Below are 26,893 nucleotides of genomic sequence, written 5' to 3'. Positions count from 1 at the left end.
AATCATAATTTTTAATATGGGAGAAACTAGGGGATTATAGAAGTCACTGTGGCTCAGTGGTTAGTAGGAAACAGGATAAACTATGAGTGCCTTCTTTTTTTTCTCTGATTTTAAACATTTAAGGCATCGGTTTTATAGTTCGCTCTCCCATATTTGCTCTGTGCTATTCTTGTGCCCCTATCTGACATTTGTACGCTCAATTAACAGTCTGATGTTTTGTCTCACATTCTTCTTTTGTACTGTCAAGACTGTCATCAAGATTTCTCGTGAGGCGAGCCTTTATCTGACATGTTTATCTGACAGAGGATTTCACCTACTGCTGGATCTCACCTGGACTGCCATCACTAATTCAGCGGGGTCACAGGTGGTCATGAGTAATTGCAGTGATTAACGTCAACTAAACTCGCGCTGACTGCAGAGAGCCAGCACGCTGCTGACACTGGCTGTAGTCACTGATCCCCACGGGACCAGCTGAGAGTTGAACCAGAGCCCTCCTCTCGCTCCGTCTGTGTGTCTCTGTCCCTGGCGCCAGCGACCCGTGCTTCTGCCTTCCTCACTCTGACACTGATTCAGAGGATGATCAGAAGCAAACCACTTCTTTTATTAAGATGTAGAACCCGTGTCAACCTCTGACTCTGATTTACTGTTTGCCTTGACGCAATAATGGCAGACCTTGTGGCTGTATGGATTTTTAATAGCATGCTGTAATGGCTATCGTCAACGGTCACAGAGATTTACTACGTTGTAACAACCTGCTCTTATTGACCACTTAGTTGGATGTGAATCTCACCAGCAGCAGGAAAAGGCAGGTCACATTTATTTTTCTTTCAATATTTACCAAATAGTAACACCAGCATGGTTATGATCCATAATGAACCGTGACAGTGTTTTGTTTTCAAAACTATCCAAACAACATCCTCCAATTAACTGGCCTGACACCTGCAGCACGAGTCCTGTTTTGTACAACAGGTACATGAGGATGGTCATTCGACACTGTGTCCTGTAAAGGTACTCTCAACAATCACAGGCAAAGCTCCCTACATCCTGACAAATGGACTTTTAATTAATTTGTTGCCTAAAAGAGAAATGTTTTGCAGGAAGATTGCCCTGAGTAAACTATAACCTGACAACTCCATGGACGTGAAATAATCAATCTCCTCTGAAGACATATGACAGACATTTCTGTATCACCACCATATGTTGTAATACACACTGTACATACATCAACAAATTTCACAAACAAACAGTAAATTGCTGACCAAGCAGCCACTGAAACTAAGTTAAGTAAATAAACCACACTTCAAAATGATCACAACTCTGGGATTCACCATGACCCTGACCACGATTAGTGGTTTAGAAAAACAAACAGAGGGGTACACCTCATGAACTCTGGACTGCGCCACTGGAGCTATAAATAATGAAAACAAGGTACATAAAGCACTGTATAACCGAGGGTGTAAAATACAATTATTTCTTAATAAATGCTTGTCAGTGAGGTGGATTAAAAAAATCAATTTTTTTCTTAATGAATTTTCATTTTAAAATCAACCACATAGGAGAAAAAAAAATTACTTCCGCTTATCATCACAAAGAGCATGGGCTTGAGATGGGAAGCATCTGCATGCATTCAGGATGGTCCCAAAAATAGCCTGACATCAGTGTATGGAGGGACACAAGCCATCACTGTCTTAAGCCCCAAATATTCCCCCATACAGCTCCACAAAACCTTCGCATGTGGTTCCACTCAGAGCATAATGAGTGTGATTTACCCACGACATGATAGTTGCGGAAGGCTGAACAGCTCAGTCTCTAAACCACCCTCCTCTCACCTCAACACATGGTCCCATACTATATATCTACTGGCAGAGGAACTGCTTTTGGGCTTTATCCCCCACAGGATGCATGCATGTGGAAGAAATGTTCTCTGGTCAAATTTTGTTTCCGTGACTGATTTTCCTCACATTCTTGATGTATATTACATTACATGTTATGCATGTTATTATGTAATACATGTTAGATAAAGTAGAGTCATCATAAACACTCTAGGGTCTGAAGTTTTGTTTTGCACTTGCGGCCACTCCTTCCCCCTCCTTCCAGTCTTGATTAGCTTCTCCAGCTAATGGAGAGTTTCCTGTACAAATAAAGCACCAAACAAATTCACAGGAGGCATTCATAAACATCTGATGCACGAAAAAAGTCAGAGCAATTCAAAGTGCAGTGAAGGTGTGGTGTGGAAGGAATTATTTAATCTGGATTTCAATCACAGTCCTTAAACCTGTAGGATCATGAACATGTGACAGATTGTGCAGTCAGATTAAAAGCGCAGCCTTTCTTAGATGGAACAGCTTGACCTCTTTTGTGTTGTATGTTTCCACTCACACCGCCGGCTCCTGTTCTACCTTTGTTTGACTAGACGAAGACATTAAACGTCTCTCTTGTCTCCTTCTGGTAAAGCACTTCAGCAGATCCAAACAACATCTTGAGCTACTCAATTAAAAAAATCCATATAGTGTTAAACAAATGGCCTTCGACCAGTACTGTTGAATATGAGCAAACTCTGATGTCTGCAAGATATACACCCTCGGGCTTCAGCCATTGGCAATAAGTGGGGGAGTGTGTGGTCTTTTTCAAGCATGGGAGTATGGGCAAAGACCAGATGAATTGCAGTGTGAATTGAAATGCAAGCTTGGAAGGTCCAGATGGCTGCCACGGATCAGGCCTTCAGTATATGTTGTAAGGCTTAAGAGAGACATACCAGGAGTTTTTTGGATAGCTCACTAGCCGATTAGAACGTATTGTCTATGAGGTTTCAACGAAGAGGAGGGAAACATTCCCAGGGTACAGTATGTGTGCGCCGTGTGCACATAATAAACAGGTTTTCTAAAGGTTTTTTACTGACCTGATGATTTACAGTCAGCCATCATAAACTGAGCAAATCCTGAACCGCTCTGCAGAGTGTAAATCGGGCTTTCTTTCGAGGGAGTATGCAGTTAGAGCTTATTTCTACAAGCACCGCCTTTCCCCACACAAAACCTTCATATGGAATATTGAAGACATTACTTCTTGAAAAAAATCTACACTTAGGCAAAACTGGGTTGTTTAAGTTATTATTACCTCTGCCAAGGTGATGGTTATGTTTTCAACCATCTTTGTTTAATTGTCAGGAGGATTACGCAGAAAGTACTGAACCAATTTGCTATGAACTGGGCTGTATGGGCCAGGAAAGAGCCCATTAAATTTTGTTCTTTGACACTGGCATTGAAAGAGGTCTGTGCTCTTCAGAGTGCCTTTCTAGTGTGAGTTATCTCTTTGATTCTAGCAACTCATTGTTTAGTTACGAATGAGTCCTTCTTGTTAAATCCTTTCTTACTTTTTATTAACAACAATATATATGTAATACATTCTATGACAGAAAGAAAATTATTCCCAGCAGAAAATTATTCCCAGCAGAAAAGATTTTTAGGACATTTATATATATATATATATATAAAAATGTCAGACAACCTGGCTATTACCACATAAATTAATTATTACCAATATTACCAATTACCAACATAAAAGAAGTACACTTGAATTTTGCAGTGTATATGGTAGATATTAAAAACATTAAAAAAAAAAAAATTTTTGCAAACACATTTATTTCACTATTGTATGCATTCAGTTACTTTGGACTCAAATGACAGCTAATATACTGTGCAAGGCTAATTACAGTAAATTGAGTGTAAACATTTCATCACACATTTTGAACATAAGGAATGTAACACATTGTAATTCATTGTAAGTTTGTTGATTCTGTACGTACATTTCTCACACATAAATGCAGAATAATAAAAGTCACTATTTCACTGCATGTGAAATCAAAGATTATATTAAGACTCTCAAACTTATAAACGCTAAAAAATAGTAAAATTGTCAAACTGTACTAACCCTAACTCTTTAAAGACAAATAAGTTATGTTTTTTAACAATTTTTTGTTATCATTAATTTTTTTAAATGTATTTGATTTTTTTTTAAATAAAGATTGGAGAAAAAAAAGTCACAGCTAATTTCACACAAAGCAGGAAACAGGTAAGTGTGTCACATCTTAGTGACAAGCTGTGTCAAGTGCACTATAGTACCATATTAAAGGGTTTGCACATGATTAAACACTTGATGGGTGAATTACATTATAGTGTAATTAAAATCACAAACTATTATTCATCAACAACATAATTAGTCTTGTCAGTCACAAAAGTAAATGTAAAGGAATATTTTTGCAAATGACTTATTATGCAATTTATCACTGCACGCACAGTGTACTAAAGCACAGTATACTAATGTTACCATTACAGGAGTCTCTCAGTAATGGTGAGAAAGATGTCACGGCTGACTTCACTATCAACAGCTCAGCTTGTGCCAGCTGCTGTGCTTGACTAGACTAGGACCAGGTCCAGATCCACCAACGGCATCTTCTCACGCAAAGACAAATGAGCAGCTGTCAAGCTGTCAGCTCCACAGCAGTGACCTTCATCTACAGAAATGCCTTCTGATGGGGCCTCTTGGTCATCAAGTTTAAAAAGGCGCCAGTGTTTTGTTTTTGCCTGCTTTTCCCCTTTTGTGAATGCACTCAAAACTCCACAACTTCCTGTTAGATGAGTGACAAAGCGTCCCAGACTAAAAGAAAATAAAAAAATCTATTTAAACCTAAATGGGGCAAAAAGGAAGGGAGACACTGTGTACACGATGGCAGAGAAAAGCATGCTATAATACAACATGATTTGATTAAGCATCTATTAGATTCTCTCTCAAGACCATTTATTTAGGAGTGACTTTTATTAACAAATATATACAGATGCAGACAGCCTTCTATGTACTCTAGACATAAAAACTCACAGTCAATGAAATGAATGAGCCTCTATGTGACTGTGAAATGTTATGGGTGTGTGTCTGTCATGAAACATTTACTAACCCAAATATGATGCTATGCTTTAAGTACAAGCTACTCTGACAACCCAAAAAAAGAACGATTTGACATTTTGGGAAATGGGCTTGTTTGCTTTCTTGTCCCTGGTTAGATGAAAAGATTGACACCACTCTTATGACACTATTTTGAACAGGAAGCAGAAGCCAGCAGCTGTTAGCTTAGCTTGGCACAAAGTCCAGCAGGAACAGCTCAAGTACCAGCACATCTAAAGTTCACAAATTAGCATGCTATACCTTGCTTGTTTAATTTCTACGAAACAAAAAGTGTAAAAACAAAAATTTACTGAGCTGTAGTGTTAGTAGCTCAGACAGAGCCAGGCTAGCTGCCCCACCTTGATGAATTCCGAGCTAAGCTAATCACCTCTTGGCTGTAGCTTAATATTGATCGTATAGGAGAGTTACTGATCGTCTCTTCTCAGCAAAAAACGTGAATGAGTGCATTTGCAGTTTGCATTATAACTCGGTGATTCTTGCCAATTTATCTCATGATTCAAGTTCCCCTCAAAACCACTGGTGCAACAAGATAACAATTCTCAGTAGGTTCATCACCATAAGTGACCTTTTTCACATTGTCACATTTTTTTTTTTCATTGTGTCAATTGATACATTTATTAAATAAAAATATTGATTATAGCCACTTTAAAGACATGGTTAATCAGGGCAAAAAAAAAAAAACATTGTAAAAGGTGTATAACTACCAATAAATACATGAATTCTTATATGACTATTTGCCTGTTTATCCTCATTAGGTAGAAGTAAAATGCATGTTGGGACTAAATACAGATGAGCCATCACAGCTGCAGATGTAGAGCTGATCAGACCAAAGAAGGAACTGCTCGGCGACAAGACAGCAGAGCACAGCAGCAGAGCGCTGGATATCTGAAGTGAATCGCATGGAAGGCATTTGCCTGATTGTTCTTCTTCAGTGCACCGGCTTGAGTAACAGCGAGATAGCAATCTACTATTTTCTTTTACTGCTTTGAGTCAAAGGGAGGGCACTTATTTCCTGTTCTCTGCAGTTGGGGGCGCCTCGTGCCTTGTGGTCTGGGAAGTTGACCACAAACTGTATTACAAATAAATCTTGAGAGCATTGCAGCATTAAAGTGGAAATGGCGAGCTATAATCACAATTGAACAGCTAAATTTGACAAAAGCGTCCAATGTTATCATGTTAACTGCAAAGCCGGTGTTTTTAAATGATGTCAAAAAATGTTGTTGAGCCTTGGAAGTGTGTTTGACATAATGCAGCATCATTTGACAAACAGAACAGAGGCCAGCAGTGGAAAAGTCTGTCACATTGTTGACACAGTCAGGTGACTGATACAGTTAATGTGGTGACAAGCTCAGTGTAGCTGTTACTTTCAACACGACATCAGTGACATCAGAGAACAGAGAGCCAATGGTCATCACATACTTTGAAACTTACAATTAAACAGTGTGCATGTCATACACGTGAGATGATTTTGCAGTTGTCATGTGACGTTTTGACACACTACATACATTTTACATGCTCTGATGCAGGAAAAGTTCTTTGCTTATGGTTACACATATGTGTCTGTGTCTGTGCGTCATTATTCATATGTATGTGGCTCTATTGGCTCCTTGCTTTGACACACAGGCACACTTTTCAACTCCTCCCCTCTGGCTTCAGCCAGGGCGTGATTAGAGCCAATACAATCTTGGGCAACCTGCAGAGAGAGAGAGAGAGAGAGAGAGAGGGAAAGAGAGAGAGAGAGAGAGAGCAAAAGAAAAAGTGGGCAGCCACTCTGGTGCACTCTGGTGGTTCTTACAGCAGCGTCACTGTTTGCTTGATCTCAAAACAGTCCAACTGTGGCTCAGGCAAGATTCAACGAAAACACTCCAAACTAATCCCAGTGGATGCATTTAAATGGACCAGACTGGGTTTTTTTCTCTACAACTTTTTGTCACATGATATTTGGGCATTTTTCTTGGATTCATGAAAGTGCTGCAACTCCATGAACTAATATTGTTTCGACTTTGTGGACAGTTTGGATACATCTTTTTGGAGATCATGTTGTTGTTGCCTAGGCCAGAAGGACTTGCACAAACTATCACATCATTGGAAACATGGAGAGCCTCTACTGCCTTTTGAACACTGCCAAACAAGACTTCCAAGGTGTGAAATGTAAGCAGTACATGTAAAGAATAACTACGATTTAGCAAGGAAAACTTTATTTTAACATTAAGAACTTTATTTTAGCAGATTTATGATGCCTGTAGAAAGTGTGGATTTTTCAGTTTTGTTAACTTTGAGGTGAAAAACACATCTTCAACTTCTTCTGACTGAGCTGAGCTGTTGAATAATGGATGGGAACTTAAGTGCTTCAGCATCCTCTGTGATTAACGCAACAAAATCTTACCATGATGCGGCAGGACCCTGGAGCCTCATCATACTGGTCATCATCATACTGACCATTGTGGTGGGAAATCTACTGGTCATCATTGCTGTAGCTCATACTTCACAGCTACAGACAACGACAAACATTTTCATTATGTCCCTGGCGTGCGCGGACCTCATCATGGGGGTTCTCGTGGTGCCTCTGGGGGCCACAATAGTGGTGACGGGTAACTGGCAGCTCAATGAAACGTTTTGTGACATCTGGACTTCTGTGGACGTCCTGTGTGTGACGGCGAGCATCGAGACGCTGTGTGTCATAGCAGTGGATAGGTATATAGCCATTACAAGGCCGCTCAGATACAAGGTTCTACTCAGTAAGTGGCGTGCCAGAGTAGTAGTTTGTTTAGTGTGGGTTGTGTCTGCCTTAACTTCCTTTGTGCCAATTATGAAAGGAGACTGGCGTGCAAATGATGATCCTGAAGCTCAAAAGTGCTACAGTGACCCAGCATGCTGTGACTTTGTGACCACCCGGACCTATGCTATAATATCTTCTATAGTGTCTTTTTACATTCCACTGCTCATAATGATATTTGTGTATGCCAAAGTCTTTCTAATAGCAACCCGGCAGGTCCAACTCATAGATAAGAATCGCTTGCGTTTCCAGAATGAGTGTACAACAGCACAGTTGCAAGTTGGTCCCCATATTAACAATATCCTGCCATCGGCGTGTGTGGGCTCCAGCAGCTGCAACAATGCAGTGAGGAGAAAGAGTGCCAAGCGAAGGCCGTCACGGCTAATACTGGTCAAAGAGCACAAGGCCCTGAAGACTTTGGGCATCATCATGGGGACCTTCACTGTGTGCTGGCTGCCGTTCTTTGTTGCCAACATCATCAACGCTTTTAACAGAGACGTTCCACCTGAGAAGATCTTCCGACTGTTAAACTGGCTGGGTTACATCAACTCTGGCCTCAATCCTATCATCTATTGCAGGAGTCCAGAGTTTCGTGCTGCTTTCAAGAACCTGCTGGGCTGCCCCTGGCTGTCCACCCTGCAGCTCAATACTTTCTATAAAGAGCTGCGGACTCGCTGCTCATGCTTTCTATGGCAAGCTGAAGCAGGCACAGCTGGCTCTTTCCAAAAGTCTGCGACCAGTATGACTGACGCTAATGAGAGCCTGGCCACAAGTGAGGAGCCCTCCCCTGGTCCTCTGCAGTCCAATGGCAGCACACAGTTCAGTGACTTATCAGAACCAGAAACCAAATTGTAAGTTCCTTTTATCTTATTTTCATACAGTCCACTTTTTAATTGTGATGTAATAATTTGAAAAAGTACAAGAAGCGAAGTCAGTGTTTAAAGACACAGATGTGTATAGTTTTGACTCATGTTCATTCACTGACTGTCAAGCAAAAAACAGCAGTAAAAAACCTGAAACATCTTCTTATTCAACATTAATGTGCATTGCTGCAAAATTACACTCTGTGTTTTACCTTTTCTGAAAATTTAAATTGATAAAATGATTAAATAAAATATGTGTCATATTAGCACACCTAACATTACATTATGAAATCTCAGTACATCCTGTTTGAGAGTATCTCATAGACTTCTGATCAACTCTGTGATGGTGAAAGGACAGAGAGGTGTATTATTAGTCTGTGACTGTGGCCGCTAGTTTGAAATCTCAGATTTCCTAAGCGCTTTCGTCCTTTTTTTCCATCAATTCCATAGAGCGTACAGCAGTGGTCTATCATGTGATATGTGAGCAGACCATTAGCACGGTGATGCAAAAGTGTGAAGACTTACAATGAATGCCATGGGGGATCAACCAATTTACATTACTCACTACTGTTGGACATCCCACTGTGGATTAACAGGTTACTGCACAATGATGATAAAATCACACCTACGCATGTGTCCCCGTGTGCTAGTTTCACTTTTGAAAAATAATGGTTGCCAAAAAGGTAATCAAAAACAAAATGCTAAATGAAAATGTGAAGAGTTCGGATTTTCTATTAATTTCTCGTATTTCAAAAAAGTCACTAAATTTTAAATAATATTAACAGGTTTGTCCAATCAAATGCTGTAGGTGTCTTTAAGGGTGGGTTTCAGAAACTGAACATATTTAAAATATTTAACAGAAAAACATTTATTGGTTTGCCTCTGAATAGATATACAGGTTTATATATTGCCTGTATATACAACCTTTATATATATATATATATATATATATATATATATGTGTGTGTGTGTGTGTGTGTGTGTGTGTGGATGTGTACAGTCAAACCTGTGTGTGTGTGTATATATATATATATATACACACACACACAGGTTTGACTGTACACATCCACACACCCACCTAGTATTCTTCTTACTATATACAATTGCTATACTGTGTGCACAGTATAAAGAATTAAACTACATATTCAAAAAGCTTTTAAAGATATTCAAAAATATCCTCAGGGCTAGAGATAAAATTTAATCAACTATGAGTTTGATAGAAAATGGCCAAGTTATTACCCACTATGCATTTAATAAAAGTAGGAGTCTGTATTTGGACATGTTCTAGTAGATCAATATGCTGCTGTCCAGGAGTGAAATAGATTAAGTGGAACAGTGCAGGAAAATAAACCATTTCTGAAGAATTGGCTGCTGTTGGGCTGTTACAATATTACAGAGCTAAAAGTGAAATGTAATATATGGGTTTTCATGCTTGATTCAATAAACCTTTGGGGAGTGCACCTGTATGGGTTACTGCACTGTGTTACCTGTAACCGATCTTTGAATCTAGCTGATGTCAATGTAGTAAAAATAACTAACAGATGCCCACAGCACAGTTTCTGGTATTGTTTTTGGTGTGGTTAGTTTGTTTTTAGCAGACTTGTTAATAATACATAACAACATCATTAACCAATTTAGTTTTTTACGGAAACCTCAAACTGTAAATGTTGATTTTTTTGGCGATTTTATTATCTGGTATCTGAAAAAAAACTATGTCCCATAATGATGAAGATGACTGTAAAGTGGTTCTGTGAAACCGCTGGGCGATGTGTGAAAGGTTAATTCGGAGAACAGCATGGTACATTTGAGGACATTTTTAAATGTTGGTGTGCCTCCCTGCCTGTCAGTGGGCCTCAGTGTGCCCTGCCCAACACCCCCTGCAGCAGATAAATCTTTATCACCTACGCACAAGACTTCCCCCATAACTGGAGAGGCTGTTTACAAGTCTGACAGCCAATGAGAGCACCCTTGTTAACACAGGTTAACAGGGGTTGGACGGCAGAATATTTGATCCATTATTATTGTAATACACCACAAGCTGACAGAGGTCAGTCTGCCACATACAGGAAGATACATCATTATAATTGTGAATTATTGTCTAATTAGTAGAATTTTGACAGTTTTTAGCTAATTTATGAAGTAATACTGGTATATGGTCTAAGGATCGTGCCATTTATGTAATTAACAATACTTGCTGTAAATTTGAATTTTGTAGTCTGAATTTGAATTTAGTTGAAACCTTTTTCTTTCAAAATTAAATATTACAAATAAGACAAACAAAATACTTTATAAGTATGACTGTTCAAGATGTAATAACTTATAACTTGTAATGATGACTAATATTTTAAAACTAGGGCTTATATTTGAAATTGTAACTGGTATATATTAATTTCTATATCTATAAAATAAGTAATTCAACTGCAGAGCATAAATTTTAAATTCACAACTCCCAATTCAATTTAATTTGACAAGTGGCACTGCTCGTACACGACAGCATGCCTTACCCTGGCATATGAATTCCCATGAGTAACCCAGTTTTATGACAGAGGGATGTTTCATTTTAAATATTTACTCTGTGAACTATATTTCATGTCTCTCTTCTCTTTATATGACATCCCCTCAGTGGAATTTTACCGTCATTATCAATGGGGCTGTAAAACAGGAGGCATTTAGAAGCATATAAAAGTCTTCCTTAAAAGGAGCCTGGTGTGTTCTGTAGTAAATCAGCCCAAGGGGAAGGCTCAGAGGACTCACCCTGCGCTTTGAGCAGGATTACAAATGTAAGTGAGACCAGCCGTTCGAGAATGACTCTAACAGGGCCACGGCTCGAAGACAGATTTCACGAAGGAATATGACAAACTGCTCTGGGTAGGGTCTGGACTGCTGAAGCTGTTGCTACAGCGTGCCAATAATGCCATGCTAGGTATCTAGAGACCATGTGCTGCACAGTCATCCCTGTCAACTTTCTATATGTATTTAACTTGCAAGACAAAAGATCAGCTAAGCAGCACATTTCCTGTAAACCCCAGGACAACATGTAACAGCAGGGTTAAGTCAGGGGCTGATGTATCCCAGGCCTGATAAAAAGCAAGGTACAACCACTGACATGAATAGTTTATTAGGGACAGGTGGCTGCACCACACAGCACAGAATGGCCATTATCAATGGTTACTTTGTTTTCACAGAAATACATGCAGGCGTATCACAGCTGCCCTTATCAACATCCAGAGCAGCCTCCAGCCTCTGTCACGTATGCACCATGTTATAAGACAAGTGCAATTTTTCACAGATTTTTTGCATAACATTTCCATTTCACCTTTCCTCATCACAAATTTAGATGTTTTGGTTGTCAAAGTGGAAGCGGAGTCAAATGTGCTAGGTTGTGCAGTCCACAGGGTTTTTTTGTTTTGGGTTTTTTTTTTTTTTGATGTCTTTCTTTGTTTTAGTCAGTCATGTTGTTCTAAAGTGAGACAGCCAGTTTCTTCATTAGTCTAACTATGTGTATTGGTGTTATTTAAGACAAAATCTCCATGTATTTGAAAGGCATCCCTGTGTGTTATGAGCAGGGGGAGTTTGTTAGCACAGTTTATCCATGATTGAGCACACTAAAGTTAAGCTAACAGAGAGCGGAACATTTTATTTCATAGGGCATCAACCAACTAGGTTGTGGACTAAATTGCAGTGTGAAAGTGGAGCAGAAATGAAGAGTTTCTGTTAGATATCTGATGGAGCGGTTTGGAAACAGGGCTAGAACTCTCTCTCGTATCAAAGACACACAAGTAATATGCCTGGAGAGTTACAGTTACAGCAGCCACAGAGGCATGTGAGAGCATTGACCAATATCATTATTATAGAGCTCATACTCTACAGGAAACACGTTGTGTGCTACAGCTGTGCCCGTGCATCACAATTTAAGTATCAAGAGACACACATGAGGAAATGACTTGTCAACGTGTTGCTGAGTAACTGAGAAAACAGCTTGAAAAACTAGAAGACAGAAATCTTGTATGGCCATCAAATGCAACACAAAAAATAGTTTCCATCCTTAAAAACTATAGATGGATAAACATTAATAAGATATCATGTGAAAAGCAGACTCTAATGGCAAACTGACAAGAAATCACTCAGTCTAGATGAAGCAGTATCTGATGGGTGCAGGCATTCACAATGAACTGTTGTTGACTCTTTCCTCATTGGTAGCCCACAGAAAAATCTGCCCATAAGAAAAAAACAGTAAATATGGTATATATTTGGATATATGTTCTTATTCTCAGCTTGTTCAGCTTTCAGCTAAATAAGTACAAATAACCGGACATCACACAAAGCAGAGAGAGATAGCAGAGAATGACATTTCCAGTATAAATACTGACTCACTAACGTCACCACAAGTGGCTCATTACTCCAAATGATTGTGTAAATATTTCAGACATATTAGTTGACAACTCATAAGGACAAATCTAAAAGGACATTGTGTTTATAAACCTGGCATCTTAGGTTTATACTGTAAGTAACTGTGTGTTACTGGAGCAAATTGTATCATTAACCTAGCTAAATATGAAGATATAATTGTGTTTCCCACACATGCATGCTGTATCCTCCCAAAGCACTTGATGCTGTATTAAAGGACACTTTGTTAGTGTGAAAAAATATTGCATTAAGTAAAAATGGAAGAAAATTAAATAAAAGTGTAAACAGTTATTTCTAATGTGCCATGTACTGTTCAGGATAAGTCATGTGTTAAACAGGAATTTGAACTGGCAGCAGATGTTTTCTGCAGAGCCTGTGATTGACAAGCTTTTTACTAGACTGAGCCGCTAATGTGTGGCAGGTTCCATGTGATATCCAAGCGACCTGTGTAATAAGTTAAGGCACTGCAGTGAGCATATCATTAGGCACACATTAGAGCAACATGATGTTTTGATGGCGTTTTAGGAGCGGCACTGTGTGCTATAATACTTTTTCTTCCTTTTCTGTGAACCCTGTAATTCTGGGCTTTCCTCTGCAGTATGCTAACCGTGCCTCCGATTCCAACTTCACCCACCGACTTCCATAATGTGCATTTAACTAGCTTGAAGTGAGATCAGGGAGAGCATGAAAGAAGGAGGAGGATAAAACAAAACATGACGGCGGTGACCTGTGGGAAACCTCCAACACTCCCTTTCAAGCCTGGCTGATATCATAGCCAGGTAGTTTTTAAACGGAGGCATCCAGGAGTTAAGCAAACACTTGAGAAGCATATAACTATAAATTGTTGAGGTTTGAACAGATAAAAAAAAAGCAATAAACCCTAACTGAATGTTCTTTAGCTTAATCCCTATGATTGATCAATATGCCAATGCTTGATATTTGATAAATAATGAACAGATGATTTTAAATATTTAAATTAAATATTTAAATTTGTATTTCAATGCTGTTGGTAGCATTTAATGGCTTCAAGCCATTTGAAAAATGATGCACATCGCTCTTAGCTTGGTCATAATCGTAAATGATCTCCTATAATACTAATTTACTGTACTCAGGGGTAGTTTGTATGTAAAATGGAACTAATACATTAACTGAATACATTATCATATGATAGCTCCGTTCTCATGCTGGCTTATTTTTCATGTTTGTCAGGATTAATTACAGTATGACTAATACTGACAATTATGTCTGGTAACATGTGACTAGTGGTTGTAGCATGGCTGTTTTAAGTTAATTATACAGTATTCAGGCATTTTATTTATTTACTATTAACATTTAGGTTGGAGATTCACAGGGTCATATATTACAATAAATTAGATTTATTGTCAAGTCCTTCTTTCATAGGAAAATTCATCTGTAAACATTTCTTTTTTCTATATGTATATTTTCAGCAACTAGTAGAACTAGCAAACAACAAAGTACTGAAAATATGATAAGTAATTAATATATTTGAAGTCATTCTGTCAGTCAATGCAATTCTGCCTTGACAGAAGACAGAAAATACACATGCCACAGATGATGGATAGATTTTCCTTCATTTTGATGAGCTTAGCTCCTTTAACTTGAATAGAGACTACAAAATATGTGCACATTATGCCTGTGGTTTGTAAAATAAAATAATCCAGTGACTCAACAGTGAATGTGAGACTCATCAGAATATACAACAGGTTATTATTCTTGGAGTTTTTTTTCCAAATGCATCAGCTTAAAATCACTCTTAACTTTACCACGGGTGCAACAAACCAAAGACTGCAGTGATTCAAAAGTACATACTGTAAGAAGAGTTCAACTCCACAAAACTATGGGAATTCTGATTAGACTAAACTGTAAATTGTTTCCTGCGTAATTCTTCCTGTATGCTTTCACGTTTCTGTCTATCTTAGAGTTCTGGGTAGTTTATGTCTTCCTGTGGGGACATGTCCAGTGGAGGTGATAGCATCAGAATTCCTGTCTTGATGGGGAAAAAGGTAGAGTTTCACAAAGGATAAAAGGATGAGGGCAACTTTGTAATACATTTCTGTCATTAGAAAGAAAAATACATAAAAGGGAATAGATGCACTGGTTATATCCATATTGTTTTCCCCATGAAAACACCATGGGGAAAAGTACTTATAAATAACCTGTAAGACAACAAAACGTTGTTGTTGTCTTGGAGATTGCTTATCTGATAGAACCTGAAATGCTGTACAGGGTGTGGCCAGCACAGGCCAACAGGTCACACAGTAATGCACAGTAAAAAGCTCATTGTTCCAGGGTTACATCTCAAAGGGTTGCACAACAAATCAAAGATAGAAGAAGAAGCTGGCCTATGTATGTGAAGGCAAATAAGAGGTGAATTTTCGGAGTCTGTCATCACGGGCAACTTCTGCCTCTTATCTTAACTTTCAGAACAGAGATTAAATGGCACAATTACATAACAGAAAGTTAGACTGATTGTAATTGGATTTCTCCATTGTGATGTCACCTCATCTACTCATATCACTTCTAAAATACTCTATGTGCATGTTAAATCACTGTCTGTTGTAGTAGGGACATTCCTTTCAATAGAAACACCATATGCTAATATGTCCATCTCTTTTCAGCTTCACATTGCAGGAAAAGGACTGATGAACTGTAAAATGTCAAGCTACTGAGGCAAACTATGTTCTCCAGCCATTACTGTGACTCCTGCGAGGGCTGAGACCAAACAGCAGTGAAGACAAGCTCAAGAAAAGTACAACCACTGGCCCTGATAAACACAGCTGAACCCCAAAGAGATGACTGGATTGACTGTTCAGAAACAGACAGTAACCCAGTGACTGTCTCTGTGGACAAGAGATGGCCTGCTGCAACTCGGCACTTCACAGACATTAGCTGACACCAAAGTTAAACTTCCCAGTGTCATCTAAATACTGTTTGCAAAAGACTCTCTGTTCCTGAATAACACTCGCCCGCAAGGTTTGAACGCATTCCAGTAAACCTTTGGACAAAGTGTATGTGGCCTGTGGTTTTAAAAATGTTAGGCATGAACTCATTTTGTACAGTATATTATCTGGTAAGTTATCTATTTATGATACACTGAATCTGTAGCAAAATACAAAAGTTGGCTAACTTGATACAAGGTCATAATCTGGGCAAAGCTGTCTTTATTGTCCAGTTAAGAAACATTCATGTTCATCATACAAACTGTTCAGTGTAATGTCAGCTAAACCAAAGGGCTGTTCATTCAATACTCAATTCTGGTGTCTGTTTTCAGTCTTAATTTTTCTGTTTTGAGCCTGGACTCTGTATCCGCACAATAGTTATCTTGCTTAATTACCCTACTCTACATTAAGTTATACCATGGTTATGAAAATTGGCTGTTAAAATCTTATATCAAGACATCTCAAACAAAATTCATGACAGTTTGACCATCAGTACAAGTCACTGCACACGGTACAATATTGAAAACTGCAGGCACATGTAGCAGAACACATTGGCTACAAAAAATCCCCACCCTTTATTTCCTTCGATAAGTGGCCATGGTATAAGCTCGATAACACACTCTGAAATGTCCAAATATAGTAAAATAATGGACTTGACATCATCCATTATTTTGTGGTATTGGAACACCTTGATGTGCATAATTACTTACATAAAATCATCTGTTGCGTTGAGAAATAAAATATTATAAAATTCTGTAACTCTGGTCATGTCTCCTTTGTGTGGGAACACCTGAATATGTAATTGTTAAATTTAAATACCACTGATCAAGCCTGAATGGTGTGAATCAAACCTCTGCCCCATGATGTTATGTTATATCTGTAACACGATACAAAAAAGACAAATGCTAATGACCACCAGGAAACCATGAACACTTTTTTTAATCATGATTTAAAGTTGTGAAAAAAGTTGAAATAACCAAAAGGAAGTTTCAAAAAGAGGAATTCAAACCATTAATCCAGTTGGTGGATGATTTTCAAAACAAATGGTCATTTCTTATACATTCAGTGGTCTTTAAATTTACAAACTAAAATTGAAATGATTCTGGCCTTTACTGGCCTCCATACACCACGTCATGATTACAGAATGATTGGCTTTCATTTTAAGGATTTTTAGAAGCCTGATGAGGTAAAAGAATCCAGTACTTTCACAAGAAAAAAAAGAGAGCCCCTGGGGGGTCTCTGTAAAACTACTGTTGATATTATCTTGAGAGACGACTCTCAACGTCTTCATTTTTCTTGCTTTAAGAAGTCACCCACTCACTGAAACCACCATCATCTCTGGCTCTGCTACTGTTTGAGAACAAATCATGTTGTGTTATGAGAGGAATTTACAAGATTTGGGACTTTAAAAAATAAACCAAGAGCAGAATGCAAGACATTTGAAAACAAACTGTGACCAGCATTAGCTCTGCCAGGCAGGCTGTGTGACTACTGAAATATCATCCAGCAAAAAGCCACAACAACTCGCAGTGGAAACAATTATCTTGTCTGAAGTCAGGCCATATTCTTATCAGCTGATTCCCTCTACAATGTTTTCCATGAGCAGGATTAAATCTATTTTAAACATTCTAAACATTTTGGTGGAAAAGAAAAGAGAAGCCACCAATTAAGATAAAACCAGGTCTATTTGATGAAACATGACAGGAAACGAAACTTGCCATGAAATGAAAACTTATCCACGTGTATTTCACATGTGTATTTAAAGTCAATAGGTTTTAAACTTAGGTTTTAAATCCAATATTTTTTTAATCTACATTTGAAGACTCTCAATTCCAAAGGATGTAGTAATATATTCCATACAGCATCACAACATTATGCGTTTCTAATGTTTTCCATTAATCATGACAAAGGCACTATAATCAAACACTGGCGTTTGATTAAAAGTCTCTAATCTTGGATCTACTTTGAAGTGTGCCATATTTTTTTCCTCTCTCTTCACTTGATTGCACATGCAAATCACTAGACTTTAAATATGCAGTATTCTGTCAAACACAGTTTTTTTTTTCCATTGAGTTTTTCCTGTGCCAACAACTTTTCCTGAGCTGGGTGTTACAGCAGTTTTCCTCAGGACAGGCGGGTATTTTCAGAACACAGAGCACTTCAGACAAAGAAAAAGTCCTTTGACACCAGACATCAGAGCTTGCCAGTTAGAAGCCATTTAATCTAATTGAGTCACCAGCACCTTAATTAGATAAAGTATCGTGGATTTGTCCTGATAACATGGTAGCGTGACTGAGCCTCAAACCACTGGGTCCAGCTTGCAACCTCTGTAATGGCATCAAGTTCTTCACTATTCACATTAAATAGCCCTCTCATAAGACAGTGTAGTAGTAGATATACGAATCAATAAACATCTTTAACTTAGATGACCACAAGTCACAGAATCAATAATAGTTGGATTATAGGAATTTTGCTGTTATAGTTTTGTACCTGTGTTCCTGGGACCATTTTGTTGTTGGCTGTCATCTCTCTTCCTCCAGTGGACAACTGGGTAAACACAGAAAACCTGACATGACACATATGTTTCAACTACAGCCGCAATAGAGTTTGATGAGAGGAAAATGTGTCCAGCAATAGACAAAGTCATAAGTATGTGTTTTGTTGATAATCCCACACGATGAAATGAAAGCTGATTTTGTCCACACTTACCACTCTGTGCTCGTTTGACAATCACACTAGGAAAAGTCCATTCACAGAGAGGGCAAAGAGACAGATTTCTGTGAAGACAGCTGCCTCAGTAGTATAGAATATAATGCCGCTCCTAAAGCATAGCCTGTATTACATTTTAGGAAAAGATGTAACTCTCCCTATTCTTTGGCCGGGAAAAACTCCACTGTTTCACATAATAGGCGAATGCTACTACTAAATAGCTCATTCTCTGATCACAGTACAGGGGATGAAACAGGCTGAAGAAAAGTGTGTCTCTTAAATTTTTTAAAAATGACTCTGGGTCAGCTAATTGAAGAGACTAACTGTCTGGTTTGGCCATCTACTGCCATCTAGTGCAGTGATTTGTGATTATCAGCCGCATAAAGTGCACTACAAAGCCTTGGCTCACTGGTTTTCTCTTCCATATAATAGCTGCAAGATGTTTACTTGGATTTAAATTACTGTGAGATTCACTGCCTCTTCTTCATCCCTACAAAATGGCTGTCCTCCCATTCTCTGCCCAGAAGATCTGCTCTATTTCCCAGACTCCAGGTGCACAAGCACCATAACCTGGAGAGCAAGAGGGGAAGCTGGATGTCTCTGCTTCATGGGGAACTGAGTAAGAGAGTGATTTGTTGCACAGGGACATACAGACACATTTTGTATCATCACTGTCAGATCCGGACTGCAAAGGGGATGTAATTCTACAAGCTACAGGTATGTTTGATCTCTAAAAATGCTAGGGGGGCTAAAAAAAAAAAATCTACTCAGTACAGAGATGGATCAGTGAAAGCCAAGGCAAATGAGCTCTTTTGCAAAAATGTACAAAATATGTCCAGTTAATGTTGATCCCAGTGAACCCGAAACACTGTTGTAAAATTAAATGCTGCCTCCTGACTCACTTCCTCATTGTGTCAGGCCTGTTGTACAACCACCAAACCTTAATGAGGAGGACGAGGGCTTCTTTTCTTGTCCTTTTTGATTTGTTGTCATGTGCAAGAGGCTGAAACAAGTGCATCTGAGACCGGCCTCGTCTTGACCAAGACTGATAACTGATCCTTTCATTTCCAGATGGGCTAGCCTATTTGATGATACCTCACTGTGATGGCAAAAGTAAACTCACCAGACCCACAAATTAGGGAGTGACAAACTCATCCATCACCGTTGCCGGGGTGACAGTATCCAAATACGTGCTGTAGCTTGGCAACAGTGGCTAAACAAAAGGCTCGCAGCTAGCGGGCTGATTTGGCTGCTGGGTTCAAGATGAGCCGACCCAGCAGTGGCCATCATGAAAAAGGGGTCAAGCAAAATGGAGACCCGGGAGGTCATCACTCTGCGTTTACCAATACCGACTCCGCGGCGGCAGCGAGTCCTGAAACAAAACTATTGTCCGCCTTCAAGAAAGACACCCGGGCCAGGAAAGTTTACCTGGGAGGGAGAGGTGAGTCCCTTTCTTCTCTCTTCAACGGTCCGACCCGGAAACAAGAGGCGAGGGAGGCTTTTTCTTTTTTTTTTTTTTTTTTTTTTTTACTGCGACTGTTCAATTTGCAGACATTTTCATGTTGTTATCTGCTGTCAGACAGTTGGGCTGCTTTGCAAAAATGATTTCATGTCTGAATGTGCATTTCACAGGCCTACAAAAATCTGTAAACTAGCATGAAAAATGCATGCCGGTGCTCGTCATGTAGCTTTCATGGTGAGGACAACACTATGTCTGACCCTGGTCTGACCTCATCAGCTTTAAATCAGAGCCTGAGACTCAGATGATGCAGTTGACACATGTGGGCCATTTACACTGAATTACTGACTCAATCTGGGGGTTCGTGGGCATTTTATTTGACATGCTTCACAGTGAACCAGAATTTCAGTAAAACCAATGAATACAGATACTGCCAAAGTATAATAGTTATCTCTCTATGTAGCAGTGGCACCAGGATTTGTGTCCTTGGTTAGTGAAACAGTGTCCCTGTGATTTCACTAACAGCTAAGGGGCATCTTAGAGACTAAAGGTTTAGTTTCCTCTCACAATCACCTGTTTCCATCTGAAAAAAGTGGGACACCTGGAGGCCGTGGGTGGACCTAAATGTTCTTGAAATACCTGCAAGCAAACCCAACCCTAAAATCCCCATTTTTAGACATTATTATCTTCTTAATTGTACAATAATTTTCGAAATCTTTACCTCAACATACCATGCCAGCAGAGAATCATTGTTTAAACTTTTTACCCAATTGTTTCTAGATGACACGATAACTAAAAATCACACATTAAAGCTGTAATGTATATACTGTATTTGAGAACTAGTTCTATATAGTTTCCTCTCACTGTGATCTTCATTTTTCACAGTTCCACCAAGTGATTTCTGGATGAAAAAATATGTTTGCAATATCTGTCTTTTACAGAGTATTACAACGAGGAAGGGAAGACCTTTGAATTGCGTCTTGTTGGAAGAATAAAGCAACAGTTGAGCGCTGACCCCACATTTTGCCCAGAGTATCCATCCTCTCTCGGCCTGACAGAATTCACCAGGAGAGCCACAGAGGTTGCTTTGGGGAAGAGCTCTCCGGCTATAGTGGAGAACCGGGTAATCTCAGCTGTCACTAATTATAGCTTAAGTATGCAGTTGCAATCCAGTGTGTGCGGCAACAAACACAGAGAGATAAAGCAGAAGCCTGTAGACAATCATCAAATCAATCAGCCCTGTCATTACCTGGACGCACTGTGCAGGTGAATGTGTAATTATTCAGTCATGGATTTACAGTCACGTTCAACATCAGATACAGGATCAGAACTACAGGGGTTTAGCGTCATAGTCGTATTAATAACTCAGCTCTTGGTGCTTCCTGATATTTGTTGCAGGTGTTAGGTGTCCAGACTCCTGGTTTTACTGCTGCTGTGCGTCTTGGGGCTGAACTCTTGAGACACTGGTTCAATGTCAGTGCTGCCTGGTGCGGGCCAGTCTACCTCTCTTCCCCTTGTGATGGTAAGTGAATGCCACTTCCTATAAAATGCTTTTGAAGACACAACCACCAGTTTATCGGCTTTAAAATGCTGAGATAGATTAAATTATGCTCTTGAAACATAAATAAGGACGGGAGCGGATAACCTCAGCATGGTGATTGCAACAACAGTGATTGCAACTACAGTGTACTACATGTTTACCTCCATCACATATTATCAAAAAATAGAAGATGACTCACATATATATATCACAGATAACATACAAATGAATGGCTGGCAAACAAAAGCCTTGTATCCATAGCAATATAATGTGATTTCTGCGATTTCAGAGGAAAAAATGTAAATTAAAAAAAAAAAAGCGGGTGTACAAAGAAGACAAAATATGAAGGACTGCATTTCAGACAAGGCACAGATAGAGGATAATGAGTTATTAATACCTATACACAGAATATTACCCCTTCCCGATACAGTATTTTCACTGTATTTTTGCAGATTTGGAAATAGAGGAAAACTGTGAACAGAAAACATACATATGCAAGACACATTTAAGATAAAGCACTGCACTGATGTAAGGCTTGCAAAGTGTGTGTTATATAATCATTGATAAGTTTTAAAATGTACAGTATAAATGTCAGTATGCATGGTGTGGGTGTGCACTCTAAACTTTGTGGAAAGTTATAGAGTTTGGAGATTATGATTGTAAACGTGAAAATACACTGTATGTGATAAAGACACCAGGTAAAAACTGTAAAAATACTTAATTCACAGTACAAATGAAGCTCAGACTTAGTTTTAAAAAGTATTCACCATGAAATTAAAAAAAGAAAAAAAAACCTTCCCTCCCAGTAATGGCAGCATACTGTAATTACATGCTAGGATATCTTGAGGAGTTTGTTCTGCTTTAGGCATCTAATATAATGTTTTTCTTGATCCTCCATGCAGACTCATTGGCTGGTATCTTCCAGGCTGCAGGGATAGAAGATATCCGTGAGTATTATTACTGGGATGTCAAGCAGCGGGGCCTTTGTTTGGAGAAGCTTCTGGAGGATCTAGAGGGGGCTCCTGCGCAAAGTGTTGTTGTTTTGTCAGCATCTGCCCACTACCCAACCGGAGCTGATCTCTCTCAGGAACAATGGACTGTGATTACACAACTCCTCAAGGTAACTAAAGTGTACATTTATGTTCTTAAACAGGAGCTTAAATTATCTTTATCAGACAAATGGCTCTTAGCTCCTGATTAAATCATCATGTACTGTCTCGACTCTGTTTCAACAGAGGCGTAGGCTTTTCCCTTTCCTCTTGCTCCCTGCTCAGGCGCTCTGCTATGGAGATTTAATTCGAGATGCCTGGCCTGTACAGCACTGTGCATCACAGGGGATGGAGCTCCTTTGTGCTCAGTCGTTCTCCCAGTGCTTTGGCCTATATGGTGAGAGAGTCATGTTAAAAAAACATCCATTTAAAGGATTTATGAGTGTCAACCTTACGGCCGAAGGCCAAATGAGCCCACATTACAAACTAATACTGTAATTTGTGACGTTAAATCAACACAAAGTACAACTGTTCTGCTATTTAAAGAAAACAGTGGGTCAGTCTGAACTCATTTTTTCTCCTTTTGTGCAGTCGCATAGGGTTAGGCAAGAGCAGCAACGTATTCATGTTGGTTTTAATAACTATTTGACAGAAAGTATATGCTCACAGGCGTCACAATCACAGTCACAGTCACATTTTCTGTTGCTTTCTAATTTTACAGCGCATTCAGCAAGTATTCAGACTCCTTCACTTTTTTCACCCTTTGTTATGTTGCAGCCTAATGCCAGAATGATAAATTCATTTTTTTCTGTCATCAATGTACACTCAATATCCCATAATGACAAAGCCATAACAGAAATTTAGCATTTTTTTAATTAAAATGGAAAAATTGAAATATCACATTCACATAAATATTCAGACCCTTTGCCAGGACACTTGATTAGCTCTGGTGCCCCCTTATTTCTATTGATCATCTCTGATGTTTCTACACCTTAATTGGAATCCACCTGTGGTAAATTCAATTGATTGGACTTGATTTGGAAAGGCACACACCTGGGAGTACAAAAATATCCTTAATAAAAACCTGGTCCAGAGCATGAAGGACCTCAGACAGAGCCTTGACTGTGATATTTCAGTTTCTTCTCTTTAATAAATTTGCAAATTCTGAAATTCTGATTTGTTTTTGTCATTATCTGGTACAGGGTGTAGATTAATGAGGGAAAATTGAATCTAAATGATTTCCACATAAAGCTGCAACATAAAATGTGAAAAAACTGAAGGGGTCTGAATATTTTCTAAATGCACTTTATACCCTTGAAAGCTCTGTATTAGCATCACAAAACCCATTGGCAGATCATGAGGCAGATCAGCTTTTTGCTTGTTTCTCTATGATCTAGTTAATATTGACCTGCCCAGAACTGAGTGGCTTATTTTATATTTTCATTCAGAACTGCCCCTCTTCAGCTAATTTTCATTAGTAGCATTGTAAGAGATTGAGAGTATAACATTTACATTACTATCGCTGGAACACAGTGTCTTTACACCAAGCTTATCTTCTTCCCTTCACCAGGTGAGGCTGTAGGACACCTCCTGTGCGTCTTAAAGCAGAACTCCCTCCTGTTATCTGTGCAGTCTCATGCTGACAGAATAGTCAAATCTCTGTGGGCCCAGCCGTCTGTAGGAGGAGCACATGTTGTTGCCACAGTGCTCTGTAACCCCGCCCATCTTGCTGAATGGTGAGTCACACCCCATTTGAATGAATAATCTGGTATTTAAAAAATGTGGCTTGGACGGTAGCATTGTTACTGTATCAGTAGATGCCCCTAATGATGGCTGGACTGTGCGAGCAGTTCCTTCAGTGCATGCAGGGATTCAAAAAGTTAAATTGGCGGTATCCTGAGCATTTAATGTTTATGACAAAATCCTAATTTTCACCATTTTCAAATTTACCTTTTGCCTACTGGACCTTTTGACATATGTAGGCAGGTATTGACTATGACTTAAGAAATGACTCCCTAAATGTCGTCCACTACCTTTCCCAGGCAGGGAGAAGTTAAGCGCATGGTTGAGAGATGTATGCTGATCAGGGACATTTTGAGAGAAAAGCTGAGGCTCTTGGGTGCTCCAGGCTGCTGGGATCACCTGACCCAACAAGGTGGACTCTACTGTTGTACAGGCTTGAATGGTATGGTCACGTAGAGCTATTTTTCTAATGATCTGCAGCAATTGATTCACGACACAAACCTCCAATAATGGTATGACAGAACACTGTCTGATATTCATAATTACTTTTCTCAGCTCTTGCTTTTCTGCTCTCTTCTGTATAATCATTTTACACTGATAACTACCATTATTAGTACATTGCTATAGATCCATCACTTTGAACTCATGGCCCAACATTCTGGCTGTTTGAATAGAATATGCAATCATTGTACTTTATACATAGTTCCAAAAATGTGTTTGGCTCATTTTATGCCTGCACAATCATGGACCTTAACCTTAATCAGTGTTCATTAAATGAATATTCATGATTTTTTTTTTTTGCCATCAAAGGGATTTGCAGGGATTCTTTAAAAAAAAAAAACTTTTACAGTCAGATTATTCAGTAATAAATAGGATTGCTTATTATATGATTATTTTTCCAGATTTTCCCATTTTGTTTAAATATTACCAGTATTTTATGATATAAAAAACAACAAAGCCAATAATATTATTATAAATATTATTATTAATGTTCTTTCTCTGTACTTCTTGTGTTTTTTGGTCTGCTATAGATCAGCAGGTGGAATTTCTGTCAAGGAACAGACATGTATACCTCCTTCCCAATGGCTGTCTAAATGTGAGTGCAATCAACGGCGGAAACCTGGAATATATAGCGGACTCCATCCATCTCGCCCTTACCACTTCACTCTGACCATGTGGCTTTTGATCAGGATCCGAAATCAGTGTGACAGGGGCTTTTCAGCCTCACTGAAACACATTCATGTATCACATTGAAATGTTCTGCTTCCAGTAAAATACCTTTGCGGCTGCAGGTTATGCAAAGTAGATGCTGTAAACCATATAGAAAACTGTAGAGCAAAATATATTGCTAATTTAAACGCTTCTGACCTTTCATGATATAGGTCCAGTCATTAGTAACAGGGATCGGGCTGATGCCCTTTCAGGTTAGCCATGTGAGTGGAGGATGTGTTCATGTGTCCTGTGTGTGGTAGTAATTCAGACACATTAGGGTAAAACAATGTGACAGTGCGGTGCAGTAATCCTTTTGTTCAAATTCTGCCAGTTGCTCAAAGACTTAAAGACTTCAGTGTATATTTATATATTCACATTTAATATTGCTTTGGTGATAATGTTTTGGAGACTGGGAGAACTGGGAGAGTCTCTTCAAGGCTACAGTGAGCAGCTGGTTAGCATAGCTTGGCTTAGCTTGTTAGCTTGGCTCTGTCCAAAGGTACCAAAATCTATCAACCACCTCTAAAGCTTTAAATGTTTCATCTGCTTTGTTTAATACATGCAAAAACTAAAGAGTTAAAACATCACTTTGCAATTTCCATTCCTGGTAGCATCGCCAGATACCAAAGCCAAGCAGTGTCCAACCCATGTCGCACCCTGGTTGAGGGGAGAGTCTCCAGTGACATGTACAGAGAGACTCAATGTGGGTTTAACTTGCATCACTGTTTAACTTGCATCACTGTGACTGGGGTATTAGTAACTTAAGTGCAAGTAAGCACATTTTGTTGCCTTTGGACAGAGCAATGCTAGCTGTTTCCCCCTGTTTTCAGTTTTGTAGCTTAAATTTCTGCTAAGCTAAGCTAACAGGCTGCCAGCTGTAGCTTCATATTTAACAGACAATAGAGTGGTATCATTCTTCTCATTAAACTCTCAGTGGGAAAATCAATACTCCTACATAACTATTCCTTCATGTGTATGGGATTAACATCATGACTGCGTGCGAGTGTATTGAAAACACATGCTACAGCGGTCAATAATTCAACTCGGTTTCCTGAGTAAACAACCTTGACTAAGTCATCATCACAAATGTCTGCTTTCTTTCGGGTGAGTCTGATTCATTCATAAGCTTGATGCATTTCTTTGCTAGTTTTTGATCCTTTTCAAATATCAATAGTCACTAATGTTAAATGTATCTTTTGCCACGTTACACATCAACCCGGTTCATGTGTCAGTGCAGCACTGAATTGCTGATAACTTCAATCATATCTGAGGGGCAACA

General features: G+C 39.0%; 2 protein-coding genes and 1 long non-coding RNA gene across 5 annotated transcripts; 2 read left to right on the top strand and 1 right to left on the bottom strand.

The window, feature by feature from the left end:
* Positions 1-6,672: 6,672 nt before the first annotated feature.
* Positions 6,673-16,716, top strand: adrb3a (adrenoceptor beta 3a). The gene is made up of 2 exons (XM_071482528.1): positions 6,673-8,583; positions 15,642-16,716. The coding sequence occupies exons 1-2, from the start codon at positions 7,286-7,288 to the stop codon at positions 15,664-15,666; spliced, it is 1,323 nt and encodes a 440-aa protein (XP_071338629.1). The 5' UTR covers positions 6,673-7,285; the 3' UTR covers positions 15,667-16,716.
* On the bottom strand, positions 12,670-21,060 carry LOC139623903 (uncharacterized). 2 transcript variants are annotated; one of them, XR_011691606.1, is made up of 3 exons: positions 20,100-21,060; positions 18,453-18,509; positions 12,670-12,808 (listed from the first exon to the last, which is right to left on the bottom strand). It is a non-coding gene; the product is annotated as an uncharacterized lncRNA (long non-coding RNA). The 2 variants fall into 2 exon arrangements; XR_011691607.1 differs by lacking the exon at positions 12,670-12,808 and adding an exon at positions 16,837-17,312.
* On the top strand, positions 19,247-26,708 carry got1l1 (glutamic-oxaloacetic transaminase 1 like 1). Of its 2 annotated transcripts, none has more exons than XM_071482530.1 (8): positions 19,247-20,112; positions 21,072-21,253; positions 21,529-21,652; positions 22,573-22,790; positions 22,906-23,056; positions 24,230-24,395; positions 24,702-24,814; positions 25,434-26,708. In XM_071482530.1, the coding sequence occupies exons 1-8, from the start codon at positions 19,935-19,937 to the stop codon at positions 25,571-25,573; spliced, it is 1,272 nt and encodes a 423-aa protein (XP_071338631.1). In that variant the 5' UTR covers positions 19,247-19,934; the 3' UTR covers positions 25,574-26,708. The 2 variants fall into 2 exon arrangements, with proteins under 2 accessions (XP_071338631.1, XP_071338630.1); XM_071482529.1 differs by having other exon boundaries at positions 19,433-20,112; positions 24,702-24,844; positions 25,434-26,698.
* Positions 26,709-26,893: the final 185 nt, after the last annotated feature.

This window comes from Trachinotus anak, unplaced genomic scaffold (genome assembly GCF_046630095.1).
Source record: "Trachinotus anak isolate AG129_WGS33_773 ecotype Australia unplaced genomic scaffold, CSIRO_AGI_Tana_v1 ptg000008l, whole genome shotgun sequence".
NCBI lineage: Eukaryota > Metazoa > Chordata > Actinopteri > Carangiformes > Carangidae > Trachinotus > Trachinotus anak.
This window is presented reverse-complemented; position numbering and strand designations above follow the sequence as displayed.

Bases quoted from the DNA above. Each gene is read 5' to 3' on its own strand.
- got1l1 (XM_071482529.1), top strand. From the start codon at position 19,935: ATGAGCCGACCCAGCAGTGGCCATCATGAAAAAGGGGTCAAGCAAAAT. The intron at 21,254-21,528 runs GTAATCTCAGCT...TATTTGTTGCAG, and splicing joins CGGCTATAGTGGAGAACCGG to GTGTTAGGTGTCCAGACTCC. The intron at 23,057-24,229 runs GTGAGAGAGTCA...TCCCTTCACCAG, and splicing joins CCAGTGCTTTGGCCTATATG to GTGAGGCTGTAGGACACCTC.
- adrb3a (XM_071482528.1), top strand. From the start codon at position 7,286: ATGGATGGGAACTTAAGTGCTTCAGCATCCTCTGTGATTAACGCAACA. The intron at 8,584-15,641 runs GTAAGTTCCTTT...ATCTCTTTTCAG, and splicing joins TCAGAACCAGAAACCAAATT to CTTCACATTGCAGGAAAAGG.